Genomic DNA, 20,735 nt, shown 5'->3' with positions numbered 1-20,735 from the left:
ATTTTGCGAATTTTCCAAAAATGTCAACAAATAAAACCCGAAAAGGAGGAAATCTTATTGTAGTTCACAGTTTAACACAAGCGAAACCTTTCAATGTCACATTTCCACCTCTCCAAAAAATTTTCTCAAACATTTTTTTTGTCATGTTTACAATAAAAGTTTTCAAAAACATGACAGCAAGTATCAATTAGTTGTGTTCAATTACAACTTTAATTAGTCCCTTTTCTTGTTCTTTGTGCGTGATCACATCTATTTCCCTTTCATCATCCCCGTCTGCCTCGTTTGGGTTTGACGAGACTTCCTTCAGAGAAGAGAGGCTCCCACCGCGCAGGATGCCTTTACCCCACTGCAGAAGGCTGTTGAGCCCATCACTCACAGAGCCCTGAAGGTGCAAATGCTGTTTGTTCATAGGAGTGCCTCCAGGCTGGTGAATCTCTAGATCTTCAGCACTCATCCTGAAAACATGGAAGATACTTTAAACCCAAAGATGGCAGTGGTTGTGATTTATTTAGGAATGTAAAATCAAGCTATTACAACAAACTGTGTCAATTGGAAGTGTCAATTAAATTTTAAGTATAAAAATATACAAAATTGTAACTGAAAATTATGATATATTCCCATTATCATTATGTAATATTATCATTATCATTATATTATATTATATGATCATTATCATATAGATTAAAGTTTTTATAAAAAATGAAAAAATGAAAAAGATTTTTGACAAGCTATAAAAAAAAGAAAAATCAAGATAATCATAGAAGGATTGATATATAATTCTAGTTCTACTTTTAAATAGAGTCCACAAATCTTTACATTTTGAATAAAATACACACACACACATATATAACATAACATAACAAGATGAAAGAGGTGGCTTGGGTGAGGGAAGTCTGGGCTTCTCTGCTCAGGCCGCTGCCCCCACTACCTGAACCCCATAAGGTTCGGGTAGGGTGGATGGATGGATGGATGGATGGATATACTTCTATATCTTAAATTCCATCCCTCTCACTTTACCTCATGTCATAAGTGGAGCCTTTGAATGCTGGTTTGAGGCTCTCCGCTGCTGTCGACAGAGTGTAAGGGATGGAGAAGTGTCTCTGCATCCAGTGTTTGTCCTTCACCATTGGAGCCAGATTCTGGTACATGTCGTCCACAGCCAGCATTGACACCTGTGGGAGAAAGAAAGAGAGTTAACATCTCATTCTAGGTTTCTGGTAGTCATAATTAGGGGGAATGTCTGAAGGGGAAAACCTGAAAGTTTCTGTCAATCAACTGGTTCGTTTCAAAGTCATCATCATCTTCGCCAAATGGATTGATGATCAGCTCTCCCACCTACAAAACAGAAACAGAAACTGGACATGCAAACAGTGGAAAAAAACTGCATGCGTCAGTGCTTCAGCATGCTTTTCTTTGTACAGCTGTGATATTCAGTAAACGTCTCAGTCTACTGTTCCCAACTGATGGGTCAGGGGCCTCCAATTGGTCACGAGATAAGTTAGAGGGTTTATGAGTTGAACAAAGAAAGTTCACATACATAAGCTTGGCGTAATTTTATTAGTTATTCAAGTAAAACCAAAAGACAATCTTGATAGGAAATCTCTTTTTAGAACAGCAGGAACAAAAAGCTCAGCATCACATCGTTGTTGTTTTTTTTAACTTTTCAACTGCTGCGAACAACCAATTTATGCTCATAAGGTGTATTTTATGAGCTTATTGGATGTCTTTAAAAAAAAAATTGAAATCATACAAAACCACAATATTAAAACTGTCACAAAAAAAATAAAAAGTACATATTTCCCTCTGAAATATGATAAGACTATATTATAGAGCCTGGAATGGAAGTGTGCACTGATACATGAATGTGCTGTGTTACCTTGAGCCAGCCAGTGTAAAAGAAGAACTGCAGCAGGGTAAAAACAGGGACGTACAAGTCCAGTCTGTGGTCCTTGTAACCTTTCTCGGGATTCAGGAATTGTCGGCCAATCACACAGAAGCCAAAAAATGAGTAAACTGCAATAGTTACTACCTACACAGAAAAAAAACAATGAGATAGAAAATTAGGGGTTGCTAAGTACAGTTGTGTCTCAGGAAGTAGAATCATCTGCTAATTTATATGAAATTGATGAAATCTGACAAGCACATATGTTGTTGAAAAGAAACAGCAGAAAGGTTTTGTCTTGTAAAAAAAAAAAGCATTTTATGTAATGATCTAGGCAAAAAACCTGAACTGGTCATGAGTTAAAGAAGCATATCCATGTGCACCACTAATATGACTCAGGACAACAACAACATTACATGCTGATGGTTGGTTTAATCTATAAAAAAATCCAAAAAGAATCCAAGTTTTATTTGATAATTCCTTAATATGTTCTAGATATAAAAATCTTTGAATGTATTTAGTTATGAATCAAGTCTATAGTGATGTACAGCACTTAAACAAATGGCCCATATTTCATTGGCTGATCGTACCTGAGTGTAGACCAGAGGGATGCTTATCCAGTCGTAGTGGAACAGCAGGCTGCACTTTGCTCTGTAGTTATTGAGTTCCTGCAGATGTAGTACAACAATGACTAGTGGAGTTTACGCACACTTTAGGGCCATAGATTATTTGTAAGTCATAGAAAATGTGTAGGTCTGCTCTTGTTGCATTCTCTAGTAAACTCCTCACATCCATCAGCAGCCTCAGAGCTACGTCGTCCCTCACTCGGCCCTCCTCTCTCGCTCTGGACGCCAGGTTTGAAAACCACGTCAGAGGCATCCAGTACTTGTTGAAGTCAGAGTGCAGTGACTCAAACTTTTTCAGCTCCTCCAAGGTCATAAATCCTGCCCACGTATTAGACACACTTAGTTCACATGATATATGAAACCATTAAATTACTGACAGCAATTAAAGTGACTGCAATAAACTGAACTGCATAACACTGAAATGTTAGTATTAGGATTTCATTCCCTTTAAAATACAATGAAGTAAATATGTTTGAGTTTTGGTCTGTTAGTTAAACTAAACAAGACTGAGAATCATGATGGCTGTTCTTTTTTTCCACTTTTTTCTCCCGCTGTAACTGACAAAATACTTGTATCCCAAAAGCCCCACTGCCCAACTCAATCTTAAGCACACATTTTTACTAAATGGACAAACTCCTTATCCTTGTGAGGTGTACAGTGCTATATTGTGACCTATAAAAACAATTCTCTTGGCTGAACTCTTCCCTGTTTTAGTGCTAAAAATATATATTTCTGTGTGTTTATAAGTATTTGATGTGTAGAAAAAACTTTAAAAGCAGACAGATTATTTCAGCATTATTTTGTAACTTATAACTAAGATTTGGTGAAGTAAAAAGATGCCTGTGAGAAGTACAAAAGGAAAAAGTCTAGAGTAATGAGCCCTTTATTTTTTCCTCAGTATTGTCTATATTGGAAGTACTCTGTCTTTCTTACTGGTACATTCAGCAATTATTATATGTCTGAATATGGTGCAAAAGGTACATTTGAGATTTTTAAAATTAACTCGACTTTTGATTACGAACTGTTGCTCTCACCAGCCTCCACAATGTGGTCCAAAGTTGGGAACCGCTTGTGAACTCTTGTGCTAATGGAGCGGAGAATAAGGACTGAAGATAAATTGGCATATCTCATGAGGGTTCGTCTCAGCAGACGGCCGTTCTCATCAGTCCCGTGGACGTTCCCAGACACCACCATCATCAGGTTGTCAGGCAGTGGGAAGCTGGTGTACTGACCCCACCACCTATTAAAGGCCAAGGTCACATAGAAACCTACAATAAAACAAAAAAGAGAGAGAGAAAGTTCATGCATATGATTTTTTTTTTAAGTTTTTTAACTGCTGTATGATTCATTCTTACCGAGCACAAACAACACAGGGATGTAGTTGGTGTTGGTGAACTGATCACAGTAAAGGGCGATACGCTCAAACAGATCCTGCTGCCTCCGTGTGAGGAGAAACCTGTGGAGCAACTTAAAATTGTCACTGCGAGACAGACAAGCAAAGCTAGGTAAGAGTAAGAGCGGTATGAAAATGTAAATTTACCTGTAAAACAAACTGAAAAACAAATAAACACTACAAAACACCAGTAACTCCTTGTAGAGCAGCCTGTAGATGCTTCCCTTCCACCTGAACAGGAGCCTGGAAAAGCCAGCAAACCTGGCATTGGCCACCTCAAGACTGTAGGAAACTGTCATGTTTAAGCACAAAATCCCTGAAAAGCATTAAAAGGCATTTAAATGTATGTTTAATAATTACATATACACAAAAGACTTTTCAAGACCTGTTCTATCTCCACCTGTGCTGAATCCTGTTGTCCTGAGAAGAAAGTTTCTTCCTCTGGGCCTGAATTTAAAGCTCTCTGTGGTGCTGTCATAAATTAACACCTTAGTTTTATTACTTGGGAACCTGCAGCCTAAGTGAAACACACCTACAGTTACAGACTGCATGAAACATCTCCTTTTAAGCTCACATAACAGGCTTGAGTGATCAGCAATCAAGTTATTATTCAGTAAACCTTTACAGTAAAAGTTATAATTTATAAGATTCTCAGTCAACACAAAAGTGTTAATAATTATTGTGTTAATTCCTCCTGTTAGAGCTGAGCTGACTTAAATATTTTTAAAAAGTTAAATTATTCTTACAGCTGTCATTTATTCTAAAAAAATAAAAATAAAAATAATAATTAATGATATGCAAAAGCAAAAAACAAAACAAAAGACAAAAAAAATTTAGTGTTGTATCACATTAAGCAAACAGAAACACTAAATTATTACATGTCAGAGGCAGTTTGGGTTAAAAAAGACATTTTATTTATATACAAATTATACATATATATGGCAGCGAGGTGTCATGGTGTTTAGCACTGTTAGCTCACAACAAGATAGTCTGAATCCAGCATCTGTCTGAGGCCTTTCTATGTGAAGTTTGCAAGTCCGAAAACGTGGAGTTAGTGGGGTTAGGTCAACTGGTGACTCTAAATGGCCCATAGGTGTGACTTTGAGTGTGAATGGTTGTCTGTCTCTCTGTGTTAGCCCTGTGACAGACAGACGACCTGTCCAGGTGTACCCCGCCTCTCACCCTGTACCAGCTCCAGTCCCCCCATGACCCTGAAGTGGAGAAGCAAAGAGGATAGATCGATGGATAATCTATATAAATTTATATTTTAATGAAACTTGTACGCAAACAATTGGATTGCAGCTTCTTCTAAACTATGTATGATTTATCACACTCAGGAATGCATTTTTTATAAGAGCAGACTTTATAATAATCGTGTATAATGTTACATAATGAAGTCATTCCAGTTCATATTGGATTGTAATCTCTGCAGGGGAATAGCTCTTTATATTACTTCTAAATATTTAGAATTGAGGATTTATTTTATGATCAAGACTGTCATCTATTTTATAAATGTATCCATTTTATGTGCTTATTTGAGAGGACTCTATCAGCTGTGTCAGTTTCACGGTTTGATGATGTATTTATTACTGTTATTGACTTACTTCGTCTTGTTAACCAAAAGGTTAAATTATGCTTTAAAAAACTTGCATATTAAACTTTAACATGCAAAAATTTAACATGCTAATGTTGTTGCACAATTGCACAAATCTGCTGTTGTTTTTTAATCATTTGTTCTTATTTCCACCTATGTTTCACATATGGCTACCTTCATACTCTACAATTACATATGCACATATAAAGAAACCTGTACTTTCTTGGGTTTTTGGGCTTTGTCACTTCTCCTCATAAAATGTGTTGACTTTGTCTTATGTAACAATAACAAATTACACATTATAAAAAATGTGGCTTTTTAAGCTATATGTAATACTATTCTGACTGCTGTATGTGCCTTTTCTGTTCAAATAAGGTTTACTTACATATGTAAAGTAGAAAGCAATATTTAAGTGAAAACGCACTGCACACTTTTTCTGTCGACATGCCTTTTTCTGATGTAACACAAATAAGTACTTTGGACCTGCTATCTCAGCATCCTGCCACAGAAAATCAAACAGAGCGCATGCAGATTGATTGCTCGGCAGAGGCCGCTAGGTGCGTAGACTGTGTTATTTACTGGTGACTGTGATAGCAGCAGTCTAAACATCAGAGCTGTCAGAGGTGTCCATCCCTCCAGTCTCCATCCTTTGTAACTGGTTGCTGTGCTTAGCTCACTTGTTTGTTTTTCACATAGTTACAGCTCCTCACTGTAAATCAGACTCTTCTTTTCCAGCCCTGCTTTGGACACTGGCTCTGTTTGCTCACCTCTGAGTGGACATTTATGAGGCCATGTATCCTCCACTGGAGCCTGGATCACTGAGGACTTCCCCATTCCCAGCCTGAATCCGAGTCTCACAGTGTTTACATTTTTATTTGCACTGATTTTTTGTTTTACTAGGAGATTTAAATATATATATATATATCCACGATAAAAATGATGAACTAATCTGAATTCCTGACACTAGGTGGCATTATTGTAATGTGCAGCATGGCTTTCAGCCTCAGCCTTTAGGCCTGTATTTACTTCATAAACAGAGACACCCAGAGGCTCCTTTATTGACAGAAAACAATCAAAGGAACATCTGACATATTTAACACTTTGTTTGGATTTTATGTCAAAACTCTCTCTTTATTACTGGCTCCAGAAATGTTAAAAGTCTTGCTTTTTACTTTGCTTCCCTCGTGAGTATCAAACTGACACACAATGGTTCGTCTGTGATCTTGATCTATAGATGAAACACACGCCCAGATTAGCATCCATGGATACTCAGACAACTGTTTCAGCCTAGTCATTTCCTGCCTTTGGCTACTGATTGTGGCTAAGATCTCTGAGAATGGCACTTCCATGCTGATCATTTTGGTAACCCAATGCTGTAATTACAACTTCCCACGGTGAGTGAAATTAGAGCTCAAAAGAGGGATTTCAGGTAGCTGGGGTCAGCCTGGGTCATTGCCAGGGCAGAAAGGGGAACATAGAAAAAGATTAGGAGTCTGTTTTCAGAGATACTGAACACAAATACTTAAAGACAAGCTTTTATTTCTCTGTCAACAATATTAAAGTGTATACACAATCAACATAGTGCATCTTCCTGTATAAATGTGGTTAAATAAAATCAGTGCTTTTATTACATACAGTATTGCCATTTTACATCTGAATGATTACTAATGATTCAGCGATACTGAAGATGTTACGGCGTGTCAAATATGTAGCTAATGGCACAAAATCTGTCTGCAGCATTTGCAAAGTGTTAACATTACAGAGAATCAGGACACGATTTTGTCTCAGGCAGATATCTGACTCATTGTCAATTTTACAGCATTTTTACTGAAAAAACAACAACATTACATTTAGCCTGTCACCACAAAAACAAGCCAACGTAGTTTGTTTTTCTTTCCTTTACAACAGTAGCCTTTCTTAATGACAGTAGACTGACTAAGTATAAAAAACAAACAAACAATAAAAAGTCCCAAGCCTTGACTTATATTTGACACATTTAAGACATCTCAGGCTGTTTATCAACTGTTTTATGAATTGATAGTTTATTCGTTTTCTTTTTTTTTTTTTTTTTTTTAAATCTTTGTTCAAAGACAATAAAACATATACAATGATTTTGCTGGTCTGGACTTAAGATTAAACTAGCCTACATAGCCTATTAACTAAGATGTCTAACAGGCTTTTTAGGCTATCAAACAGTTTGTCAAACAAAGCTCGCTTATGTTAAAATGAAGGAGGGTTATAAAGTTTGATTACTTTTTAAAATATTTGGATTCCATGTATCCTAATATTTAATTTTGGCGAGGTTAATTTCCCAGCAGGACTAAATTTAATCAAATTCAAATATATTTAGTCTAAAAAAAAAGTGTGCTTATTAAAATGTATTTGACACTTAGCAATAGCACAACACAAATGTCCAGTAATTTAGAACCATTACCATCCACTAGACATGTAAACCTTTGGACTTGTAGGTATTTATACTGTTAAAAGTATAGTTAAGGTAGTGAAGTTTAAAAGTTGGCGCCTTTTTATGCCTCCCCCAAAATTTCAAAAGTTAGCATGTTTGCTAACTAGCAAGCAAATTAACCAAATATATGATTAATTTACAACTTTAGAATGTGGGTTTACAGGTTACAATAAAAAAAGGTTAATAGTACATTCACCGTCGCTTTCTGCTGTTTTTAAATGCTAATCCTGAATGTTATCAGTGTGGTTTAGCTAAAGTTATCTTACATATATAAAGCTTTGGCTAAACTTTAAACAAAACAAAACTGGGGAGACCACATCATAAGAGACTACTTCATTCATTCTAAATTAAAAACACACTGTTTCAAATATGAGGTTTTACGAGGTAAGGGGTACTTATTGCTAACTTTACACGTAGCCTTAGCCTCACTCTTTTTATGCATTTTTTGTATACACCATACACATTTTTTTACATTAGTCATTTCAATTAATATTGAGAAACCATAGAAAATATTTTATTTTTTACCAGTTCATGAAGTAAGTTTATTATTAGCTAAAATTCATTTGAATCTAAATGTTGCTTCAATGTAATTTGTGAAATAGTCAAAACAAATGTGTTTTTTTATGTACAAGGACACACATAAGAAAGACAGTAAGTTAAAAAAAAACAAAAAACTAAAAGAATGTTTATTAATTGAATCTAAATTATAGAATTTGATTTAAACTTTTAAAATGTGGTGAAATTCAGCAAAAGTCTCTGTCACATGGGCTTAGGTGACTTAGGAACTGTACCAAAAACCTCCTTGTGATTGCTTTGGCTGCTAGCAGGTTGCTAAAGTTTGCATTGAAGACAGACTTCACTACAAACTTGCTATCCAACTACCAGTTGTTAGTGAAGATTGAAGAAGCGTAACGTAAAATAGGAACTGGAGATTGTTCATCTTCACGGAAAAAGGGTGTCATACGACTGAAACTAACAGGCTTGAACACACAAAACTTCACTTTGAAAGCAAAATGTCTCCGTTTCCAGTTTGCGTTGCACTACAACACTTAGTGATGAGTTGGCGAATGTTTGCAGACAAGTTAGAATGTTCCATGCAAACTACAGGCAATCACAGCAATCTGCTGGCAATCAAAGTAATCACAAAGAGGTTTTTGGTGCGGCACTATATACCTCTGTCTGATTAATTTTATCCAACAACACCCAGGAAGCACTTGCCAACTATTCAGGAAGAAAATGTTTTTCCTTAGCAACCTCTTGCTAGGTCCCCAACCAGTCTCCAGGGCTGTGTGACTAGAGCTTAGACTCCAGAATATGTCTTGTCTTTAGTGGTGGGGATAAAGACAAGACATTCATATAACAGAGTACAACCTGACTCTAACAATATGTTAACTTGTGTATAATTTTTGCATGTTTGGCCAGATGAAGGTACCGAAACTACTTGGTTAGTTTTAGGAAAAGACTGTGGATTGGGTTAAAATACTACATTTACGACTATCACAGGATAAATGAGGCAAATTGTGTCTATTTTTACAAACAAGCAGATCACATTTCATGGCTATTACACAAATTGTGAAATTAAATTTTGTCAGCAGGTTATTCAGTCAGAAATAAGGTCCAGTACATAACTGCTGCCGATGTAAACCTATGACAAAAATATAAAGCTTGACAGGCACTGAAATGATAACCAGATAATAACATGTAAATGCACAGAACTGTACATCAGTGGCATGTAGCTGTATGTCCCTTTTACATTAACATAACAACAAGCTGTTTTGTGCATCAACTGTCTTTGCATTTGTCTTTTGACCGAAGAGCACTTGGCAACCTTACAATTTCGACGTATAAAGCTTAAATGGAAAATATGTGAAAACTCATCTGGAAAATACAGATCAGTTTTTTTTCAATTGCAGGAAGTTCCACACCCTTTGCTGCACCCTCAGTATTTCACCGAACAAAAAAACCAATTAGTCTGCGAAACCAGCAAGTGTGAGAGCGAGACATCCGTCTGTTTTCCACATCTTTGATAAGAATCGAGTGTCCTACACTGTCACAATAACCCTGCTGTGCACTGTTTTCTTTCTTGCAGGTCTGAGCTCCACTTTACCGAACAAGCACTGCTTAGATTTTTATCTTAAACCAGCATTTAGGCCCAACTGCCATGGCCTTTTTCAAACTCTCTGCACATTTCAGTGTGTGACGCAAAGCAAGCGTCGTCATCTTGTCTGTCCTTTTATCCTCCCTTAGCAATCAAAGACACATAAAATTAGATTTGTCATCTTAGCTTTACATTCTACATTTAGCTCTAAATTAACTATGAACATAGCGGTGGGATTAGTCATTGTTCAGCACCTATATTTCTGGTTGTGCAGCTTAATCAGGAATCCTCTTGTGTTCGGTACAACAAGTCGAACAGGAATGGCCGGAACAACGACAGTTGTGTGAGGTAAAGAAAAAGTAGACACAAAAGGCTGCTGTACTTAGCAGTTAAAATATATCCTCGTTCCTTGTCTTTAAAACGACATTAAATGCACACTGCACTGGACTCAGTATTAAACAGAATAAATCTATTTCAGCGTTTTTCCATAAGCGAAAAGAAAAAAAGAAAAAAGGAAAATCAGGCCTCCCTTTTGAGCCGTCACTGCGTTCCTCGGGTCCCACAGGAAAAGCTCCAGATTAAATCACTTCCTCACACATTGTGATACTGTGGAGGCTGGACCACACTGTCCCTGTAACTAGTTAATGCATTCTTTTTATTTGGCTGTTGTTTTTTTACACACTAATTGGAAATTTGGGGAAATACATTTATTTTTCTACCCAGTTATAGACTGATAAAGCTCCCTGATCTGTGTGTTAAGTATGGAGACAGAGGTAAAGGAGCATTGTTCTTCCTAGGACTGAGGGCTTCTGGACTGAGATCTCAAATGTAGTATATCCACCTGATTATCACTAGATATAATTTAACTTAATGTTATTTTTTATGCTAGAATATAAGAAGTTTTAAGAAGGAGCATAAAAGTCTTTTACTTGCACTCCTGACCAGAAAATTTAGTTTTGATGTTTGAATGTTATGTTTGATTCATTTCTGGCCTCTCACTGAAGTCCAGTATACTGTCTCAAATTCAAGTATGAAAAATTTAGTTCAGTGAATTCAGTTATTTTCAGTTGTAAACAAGTCTTTGAAAGATTTCTGAAATATTTGTGTTTTCTTAGTTTTTTGACAGGTGGTCTAAGAAATTTGTAAGGCACTCTATGTTGGATGCTTGTAGTAAAAGCCAAAGGTCTAAATTGTGTGTATAATGCCTGCGAGCCAAAAACCCAGGCTTCATTCTGCTTTTAGCATTTGTTTTTCTCTTTTGTTTCTCCTCTAGGTGCTGTATAAATGTCATATAGAGTGGGTAATCGTAATATGGTCTAAGCTCACAGCTATAGCTGCGAGCACAAAAGCCTCACTCACCTGCTGTTCAAATCTGCTCCTTCTACAGGGCAGCCAATCAGAAGAAACTTGGTTTAAAGGGAGATTAAAAAAAAGTCTTGTTTCAGACATAGAAGATCTGACCAACATAACACGTCTTCTTTCGAAGAAGGGCAAACAGCTATCTGGCTTTGCCCAGGTTAGACATCAACATACTAGCACCTTAAAAAGGCCCAGTCAAACCAGAATACTGGAAACATTAAATTTAGTTACCCAAATTTATGCCTCAAAGCAAGCCAACACAACAGTGCTGGATTTGAAAGAAACCAAATTAGTGTAAAGTAGATGTTTTTCTGTGGGTTAAGAACAGGCGCATCAGTGTTGGCTGCATTTGACTTGCAGGAAGTCCTTCACTGCTAATTCAAACTGCACTGTTATTAATGCCACCTGTGCTTTTCCACCTATGATAAGTCAACATCTCCACTGTAAAAAAAACAACATGTATTTCTGCCTCTGATCACTGACACTAATACATGTATGAATTTATTTCTAAATAAGTTTTGGACTAGCATTAGCATCTTCATGTTAGCGCTTCCCTGTTAGATGTAAAACTCTTACCAAACCTCCAAAACTAATTACAGAAATCTTGGTATTTCCAGGCTTTTAAACTTAAAAACTTAACTTTATTTATTCCAGACACAGAAGCAGAAATAAAAAACTTCCAAAATACCATGGCGTGAGCATGCATCGAAGCCATGACAGATTTGTCATTCATTGAGCTACAGTGTTGTTTCTGCTTAGCTTTAGTTTCTGCATTTATCAGATAGGGCAGTACAGACAGAGTAGACCCTGCTGTATCTTTATGCTATGGGAGGCTAACTTCTGGAAACTTTCTGTGTGTTATGACACAAGTATATGACTATTTTAAGGAAAACTATTTTCAGAGATTTGAGAGAATCAAGTGGATCAGTTGCCAAACCAACTGAGACTAGGTGGTTCTGCTCTGATGAAATAAAAAAGAAGACAGACAAAAACACAAGGAAGGACAGAAACCTGTAGTAACTTTGGCAGGAATATCTTAAGACCTCATCATGCAGGAAGTTGGTTTGAAGGCACCATGTGAATGCCACAAATATTCTAATAAAGATTTTTTTAAAGCATTTCCTGTAATGCTCATCTATTCTTTGGTGGAAGATGATGTCGCCACATTCTCGTACTCGCCATGGTCCGAGTCCTCCAGTTCGATACCTGGCACCAGGTTGTAGTACTCGGTTGACTGAGTCATGTAAGCTTTCTCCCTGTCAGCTGAGTCTTTCATCACTTCTGTGACACTCACTGTGTCCAGCTCTGTATTATTCGCCCCATCAGGCTCCTGGGAGCCTTGCCTCTCCTCTGTGGAGCTGGAGCGGAATGAGGTGACTCGGGGAAGAGACTCTACTGAGCCCAGCTTGATCTCCACTTCTTCATAGATGTCCCTGGTGCTGCCCAGGAGGGCGGATGCTGGGCGAAGCAGCAGCTGGTTCTTCAGGATCCCCTCTCCAGCTCTACCCTGCTCAGCCGCTGAAGGCTGCTGTTTGCTGCGATGCTTCTGGCCGTTGGAGCTGGAACTGTGAGGCCTCTTTTTTGAGCTGCTGAAAGTAGGCACTTCTTTTTTCTTCCTCTTCCTCCCACAGCACCAGCAGAGCAGCAAGGTGGACAGGACGAGGAGGGGAAGGACAATGAAGAGCGCTGTGAGGCCGGCTGGCCGACACGCATCGGTAACCTTCACCGACAACACAGTCCTGCCGGCCAGGTGCCAGGGGGAGGAGCAGGTCATGTTCCAAAGCAGATCCTGCAGTTTGATGGTGCGATTAGCTTCCCTTCTTGCCTCCAGGCCTTCCAGTAACAAGCAAGAGCAGTCCCAGCGGTTCCCATCCAGCTCCAACTTTTGAAGCCTCGGATTCTCCAATATAGAGCTAGGAAGGAAATTTAGCTGGTTTTCTTGTAGAAACAACTTCTGGAGGTTGTTAGAGTCCTTTAGAAAGTCCCCAGGAAGCTCCTGAAGTAAGTTCCCAGCCAGATCCAGCTCCTTCAGACTGGGCTGTCTCCCCAGAAACCCACTTGGTAACATTTTTAGTCTATTATGACTCAAATAGACCTTCTGCAATGCAGAGGCCCCAGAAGCCTCTTCGCCACTGATATCGAGAGAGCTGATATTACAGTTGGAGAGATCCAGTGTCACTATGTTTGTTTCATTGGTAAACACAGACCAGTCCACACGGGTGAAAGCAGATCCAGAGTAGTTCAGGCAGCACACATCAGCAGGAACCTTGGAGGGAAACTGGGACAAAACGGTGGCTCCTGGACAAACACATCCAACAGCAAGTCCTGTCTTCACTAGCAATATTAAAATCAGCCGGAGACTCCACTGGAAAACCATCTCTGAAACAGAAAAGACTGTTAAACCCAGCACAGAAAAACATGACTTGATCACTACATATTGGTGCTCTGTCTCTTACTCCACCCTACCTGCTTCCTTGTCTCTAGGAAGGGATCCACTTTATGTTGGCTAACAGAGCTGGAATTATAGTTGTAAACCTAGCAGCTCCTCTGAGGACTCCAGGTTGCTGTGAGGATCGCAGGAGTTGGCATGGTGACGCGAATCACTGGGGATCAGTTGCTAGCTGTGAGAGAGGAAACAGATGCTTCTATGACTCTCACATGAAAGTAATCTCTTAACTGGCAGATGGGAGTTACACATGCATGAGTGGAGTGAAAAACCGGACTCTAATCTGAGAAGAAGGTTATCTACACAGACTTAGACCCCCTCAAATCTGGATCTATGTCTCACTTTAATGCCAACATGTCAATAAACTTGCTCTTTGAAACAACATCCAGCATTTTGGTGTTTATGGTTGAAGTTGATTTAACTGTGTGTTTGTGTAAACCTGCTTGTAATAATTTACTTTGTAAGGTAAATACAGTAGTACTTAATAGTTCAGTTTAAGCCTGAGTTTTTGTTTAAATGATTATAACGAATTATAATGCCAGTCAGAAACACCCAAGCTTATTAGCATGCCTTGTAAAAAGTGATATACAACTAAAGTATAAAACTGTAGTTAGAAAATTGCTTGAAAGAAAGTCTTAAAGACTTCACGTGTGATGCAATCTACCAAATGCACAGTGTACAGGATGTACACGCTTTGTACATGGAGATAAAAATGATGCTGAGGTTCATTATGGTCACAAAAATGCAGCAGGGTTTCCCACAGATTCTGAGTCTATTTGTGGAAGTTGGGGGCGAGTGTGTGTGTGTGTGCGCGCTCGACAGAGGCACATGCACACTTCTTAAGTAAATAAACTGAAAAGACTACTTGGTGACAAATAAATAACAGATTAATAAAAGCAGCTATGTTTGTGAGCATGAACTCTGTGCACATGAGCTGCACTTGCTCAAGGCAGCTTTGATTCACAGTAACTGGACCTGTAACTTGTACCATAAAGAGTTTATATAAACCATGCAGATAAATATAAATAGCATCCATAGCAGATTTGAGCTATTCCCAGTTTGTGTTCTTTCTGTTAAATTTGGGGCTTGAAAAGCCTACATATTGTTGCTGTGATGGGTTTTCCAGAATCCTCAGTGACTCTTTGGACCACCGGGATAAAAATATGCCCTCCAATGAAGATAAATGAGATTTAGAACCTGTTTACAACATTTCTTGGAGCGAAAAATCTTTCTGTGCAATCAGCGAGCTGAACATTTTTACTTCCAGATGTAGAAGAGTCTGTGGGGATTCTTCAGAACAATAGTAAGTGCTTTTAAATGACCTTCTGGTGCATTTGTAAAACCTTGCTGGTTAATTTAGTTTTGGAAAAACAAATGGTTAGCTCAGTGAATATATGCTCTTAATGTCTGTGTAGGGCACAAACTGGACTTAAAAATAACTTCAACAGCAAAATACAAATGTGCTATTTTTATCCATAAATATAAACTTTGTTTTGTAGCGTCTGGACAGGTTCATTTTGAAAATGTACGGGAATAAACAATTTCACAGCACGTGTAGTAAAAAACGAAGATGACTCAGAGGATGGTACCCAAAATGTCTTATTTCACTGTAATTTCACTCCATCATAATTACTTTAAACTCAGGTTTCATCCCTGCCGTGTGTCTGGCTGGGAGAACGTGACACGACAATATTTTGGAAAACCTGCACTTGGAGACACAAATAAACTAATTGCTGGTCACTTCCTAAAACTCACATGTGTACGGTGACGCCGCCTGAACATAAAAGCGCATGTGGTCGGCATAAACAAGGCCTTTCTTTTCCAAATGACTTACATGTGAAGCGGGCAGGATGACACCAGCCGGGACGGAGACTGTGTTTGTTTTCGCCCGCCAAAAAAAGGAATGCGATAAATTATCAAACAAAAAAGCAAGACCCACCACGGTCTGCTTGTGGACCTCATGTAACCATGGCAACCAACATTTGAAACCAACTTAAGGTAGGGACGGACTTATCCCAAATAACCTTCACACAACTAAAAGTCACATGGTAACAACTGGCAACTAGTTACTACTGTTTCTTCCTGGGTTCAAACCTGAGCAGGGACCTTCTGGGTAGAGTGTGCATGTTCTCCCCGTGACTTTTATCTCAACTTATTGTTGCTCTTTGCTCACAAGCTCAAAATCTATTAGTTGTTCCTTGTACAAGACCAGGGGGTTAGGGCCTTGCAGTCTGTGACTCCAAGGCTCTGGAACAGATTACGACTCCAACTCTGTTTAGCTGACTGAAACTTTTCTGTTTAATCAGGCTTTTTAATTTGTTTTGTTTTCATTTAACATGGTTCTCGTCTTATATTAATTGTGTTTTAATTCCTGTACATGCTTTGTGACTTTTATGCCTGTGAAATGTGCAACAGAAATAAACTTTACTTACTTTGGATCCCTGGTTTCTCCTACCCCGCCTATCTATAAGTGATAGAGAATTTATCTGAAACCTTCTAAAACAGGGGTCCCCAATCCCAGTACACGAGGGCCGGTGTCCCTGCAGGTTTTAGATCTCACCCTGGGTCAACACACCTGAATCACATGATTAGTTCATTACCAGGCCTTTAGAGAACTTCAGGACATGTTGAGAAGGTAATTTATCCATTTAAATCAGCTGTGATGGATCAAGGACACGTCTAAAACCTGCAGGGACACGGGCCCTCCTGGACTGGGATTGGGGATCCCTGTTCTAAAATAAGAACATTTGCTTTCTAAGCTGTTCTCTGGATTTTGGACCTTTGTTTGGGGAAAACAAGACACAAATCTTCAAGTCTCAGAAAGCTCAGTGTATTTTCACTATTTTGATGTCTTATATCAAAAAGGGTTATATTTTGAACCCACTCTATATAGCGACAGCACTCTCTGATAGCAGTGCGCTCCCAAGCAGCGAAATGCAAATCATTAAAACTGCTCATGAACAGGTTGCTGTTTGCCCGTTTGTTCCTCTTTTCATTTTCTCTTTGCAAATGTGGATAACTGTGTTTGGACTGGGAATATTCTGTGTGAATGTGTTCTAAATAATTTTGATTGTTTTGTTTACTGGTTCCATTTATCATACTTGTTCTAAATGATTATAGAAGAAGAAATAAAAAGGGGGGCGAAGGCCTTGAACGGGCCTTTGATGTGTCAGTGGGATGTGTCCCAGCCAAAGAGGCTTGCCTTGAATCGTGCAGTCTCAGAGGCTCTACTGCCAACATCCTGGAGTTGGACAACACAATTCCCAGACCAGAACCAACCAGACATGTATATAATTCCTGGTTTACTCAAGTGTAGCGTTTTTAATAATTTTCTCAGACTCTTCCAGATTGTGAGTGTGCTCCTCTGTAAAACCAAATGTTCTCCTGGACATAAAAGAGGCACAAATGGCTTTTTTTTAACCTTGACTTAAAATATCAGCACAGCAGCAAGGCTCCTGAACAAATGCAGGAAGTGAGCGTCAGTGGAGAGAAATAATCTGCCTTGAGCTGATATCTGCCGCTTGTAGAGATGATCTAATATTTCTAGTATGAGTATGAGGGAGGATGAGATATGGTTGGTATGAAGGAGGCTGTATATGTTAAAGGGAAAGTCTGTATTAAATGGGATCTTATTGCACTTCTGACAGTGAAAACAGCTTCATAGAGAGTATAACAGCTTTAATTGTGTATTTTAATCGTCACTTTAGACTAAAACTAAATTCTTTAATATTAGCATGAAGTGACTTTGAGTAAAACACATCCTTTACAGGGAATAGCTGATTTTTCCCAGCAGAGCCAAGCTGTTAATGTGAACTGATCCAGTGTGGCTGCACTGTTATATCTTCTTAATAATTTTCCAACAGATACATCTGCACTCGGCTACTGATATACTGGTCTAGCTTTAGCTGTCATATTGGACGTAATGGCTGGTATGGCAACAGAGCAACAGTCACTGGAGACGAGTTTCTGGACACCTGATAAATGTAAAGTCATTTACATCATCCTTGTTTTGGTTTGGTTTGTGCAAACTCCTGAGACAAAAACTGTCCTCTTTAGCAGCTACGTGCTCCAGTGTGTTCACCAGCTGGTTTCTAACTTTGTGTCTGCAGTTTGGTGCGAAGCCAGCAGTCCACAGACAGTTTACATAGCTTTTTAACACTCAGGAGAGCAGTGAGAGTGAACCAACGCTGGCCAGAAAACAAAAGATGAGCTGAAAGACACTAAAAGTGAGGGGTGAAAACAGTTATATCAGTCATTTGCTCCTTCTGCTGCGAGCATTCCTGGGATGACATACAGGCATGTTTCCACTTCAGAGGAATAAAATCTGAATAAAATATGATCACTTCCATCTCCATATTTTTCTTTTCTCATATTTATTCAGGCAACTTGAAGGGAACTTGAAGGTCTCCCTGCTGGAAGCTAAACATCTAAATCTGTTGCAGAGTACTGAACATGTGACATTCACTTGTGCTGGGATGCTGATTAGTTGATATGTGGAGTAAAACCTCATTAAAGGGGGCGTATCATTCTCTATAATTCTTTCTTTTTTTACTATACCGAGGCTCAATACAGCTCCTTGGTTCTGAAACAAGTCATTCCCTTTAAGGCAAATTGCTTCTGATTGGCTGCTCTTCACAAACAGAAGGTTTCACAGCAGGCAGTTGATGCTTCTGACCTCACAGCCAGATCATTGTTTGGGTGGATGACTATATTATTATTATATGGAGCCAAGAGCAGGAAAAACTGTCTTTAAAAACACTGAGCTTTTTGGCTCACAGGCATAATACTTACACTTACTCTGACATCAGTTTTTAACACTCCGCTCATGTTTAATATTAAAATCCAGTCTTCTAATCGTATATGTATGACAGAAACAGACAGAAAGCGCGTTAGGTCCAGATTAAAAAGCAGACATTTATTGATAAATCCTCAAAAATTACGGAAGCAAGACAGCAATCACCAATTTAAGATCTACCAGTAGATGTTCATATGTCATCATTTGAACAGAGCCTGTATAGTGCTCTGTTTATTTATAATATGCACCATTTCATTTGCATGTTGCACAGCCCTGTGAGAAATCTTTGTTCTAACTGATGGCTATCAAGACCCAGGAACATCCCTCTGAACACGGAAAAGGAAAATGCGTAAAGGAAATAATTTGCCTGGAGTTGGACACTTTGGTTCAAATGTTCACACCCGAGCAGGAGCCAAGTCTGGACAGCTCTTGTATATGTGCAACTAAGTTCATTCAATCGCTCGTTAAGATAACTGCATGTCTGAAATGTCAAACTCCCATCTCGCCCTGATAACAGGAGCAGTGAAAAGGTTATAGGGTCCCTGCTGAGCAGCATCTGACTGACCTGCCTTGTTTGAGGTGTCAGTCAGTCTATGTCCAGTATTCAGTGCAAACATTAGCTGATGAGCTGATCTTTGGATTCTGACACTACACACAAACATAAGTCACTTACTGACCTTTGCAGATCTTCTGAGTTACGCCTTTAAGAGGATTTAAATCTGGAGAACAAGGATGATCTCACTGACCAGCAATGTGAGTTGCTACATCCTCTCTGGGAGCAGAGCTTCCTCTGAAATAACGGACTCCATTCTCCTTCATTTGAGCAGAAAATATCTGAGCTAAATTAGAGCTGCAGCTGACCACACACTGGGGTGGGGGGTGATTTGGAGGCTTATTGTGTAAAATTTGAATTTTCCAAACTCAGTACTGTTAAATATACAAATGTAATTCAATAATTACCAAAATCAAACTAATTAAATATTCTAAACCCTTGTTTGGTGTATGGTCGACTTTCTGAATGTGATTGGATAGCACTGGGTCACATAAGTCCGTGACCACCTGCAGTGCTTAAATCTGGCCACTGTTCACCATAAAAACACATTAAAAGCATTATTCTACGACCTGGACCAAAACAAAGTGGCTATAATTGAAAAAAACAAACAAACAAACACGGGAACACCTCCTAAAAGTTAAGTGAAGGTGTGTTTTGACGCACAAACACGCAGTCCATATTTAAAAACATCACCTTACCTGCGATGTCAGCTACAGGCGTGTTGCGCTGAAACCCTGATGGACGACTCGAACATCACGCACAGCCACGGCAGCAGCTCCTCTCTCCTCTCTGCATCCCATCAAGTGGTCCGTCTGAAGGGCTTCCCCTCTTCCAGCGAATCCGGGGGCGCGTCTTCCTCCGACAGGAGTGTGGAAACACAGCCTCCTGGTTGTGTGAGGGAGTGTATCTTTGTGTGGATGTTAATAAAGTTAATCCGTACACAATGTGACCCTTTATTTGGTTAAAGACGACAGATTGAACCCTCGCTGAGCACCGGGCAAAGTTTAACTGAAGCCACTGAAGGTGTGTGATGTAGCAGGGCGCCACCTCTTGGTTGAAGTCGTTTTCAACATTTCACCGACTCAGGATCGCATGAATCCAGTGTTGGCGTTTTTTAAATAATAATAAAAAAATCCTACAGCAGGTAAATATAAACATGAATTATAGCAAAATTTAGTAAAAATTGAGTGCATATGTTGTATTGGTTATTTCATGCACTGAAAACAGCTGAATGTGGCTGAGAAAAATGTCTGACTCATATAATCTACAACCCACAGGATGGTGCTGTTCCAACAGCAAATAATCAGAATCAGAACACTTTATTAATCCCAGAGGGAATTATATAAAGAACGATTAATATCAAAAAATTATTAATGGCACAAGTAAACACACTTGTCACTTTAGCAGAGGTACAGATACTTTGGCAAGAGTTGAATCAACGATTCAACTTTATTACTCAAGTAAAAGTGAAGGAAAATAGCCTCTGAAATATAGGCATTTATTAAAGTCAGACTTATATACTGGA

General features: G+C 38.8%; 2 protein-coding genes across 2 annotated transcripts; both read right to left on the bottom strand.

Moving 5' to 3' along the window:
• Positions 1 to 187: 187 nt before the first annotated feature.
• On the bottom strand, positions 188 to 4,200 carry best4 (bestrophin 4). The gene is made up of 9 exons (XM_035908403.2): positions 4,049 to 4,200; positions 3,864 to 3,964; positions 3,543 to 3,776; positions 2,672 to 2,826; positions 2,473 to 2,550; positions 1,877 to 2,029; positions 1,255 to 1,335; positions 1,018 to 1,172; positions 188 to 455 (listed from the first exon to the last, which is right to left on the bottom strand). The coding sequence occupies exons 1-9, from the start codon at positions 4,198 to 4,200 to the stop codon at positions 188 to 190; spliced, it is 1,377 nt and encodes a 458-aa protein (XP_035764296.1).
• Positions 4,201 to 7,017: 2,817 nt separating this feature from the next.
• On the bottom strand, positions 7,018 to 20,217 carry si:ch211-106k21.5 (uncharacterized). Its single transcript, XM_006792335.3, has 3 exons — positions 19,909 to 20,217; positions 13,883 to 14,037; positions 7,018 to 13,795 (listed from the first exon to the last, which is right to left on the bottom strand). The coding sequence occupies exon 3, from the start codon at positions 13,791 to 13,793 to the stop codon at positions 12,552 to 12,554; it is 1,242 nt and encodes a 413-aa protein (XP_006792398.2). The 5' UTR covers positions 13,794 to 13,795; positions 13,883 to 14,037; positions 19,909 to 20,217; the 3' UTR covers positions 7,018 to 12,551.
• Positions 20,218 to 20,735: the final 518 nt, after the last annotated feature.

The sequence above is a fragment of the Neolamprologus brichardi genome, chromosome 18 (assembly GCF_056152115.1).
Source record: "Neolamprologus brichardi isolate AB-2024 chromosome 18, ASM5615211v1, whole genome shotgun sequence".
Lineage (NCBI taxonomy): Eukaryota > Metazoa > Chordata > Actinopteri > Cichliformes > Cichlidae > Neolamprologus > Neolamprologus brichardi.
The sequence above is the reverse complement of the archived record's forward strand: the minus strand, read 5'-3'. Positions and strand labels throughout refer to the sequence as shown.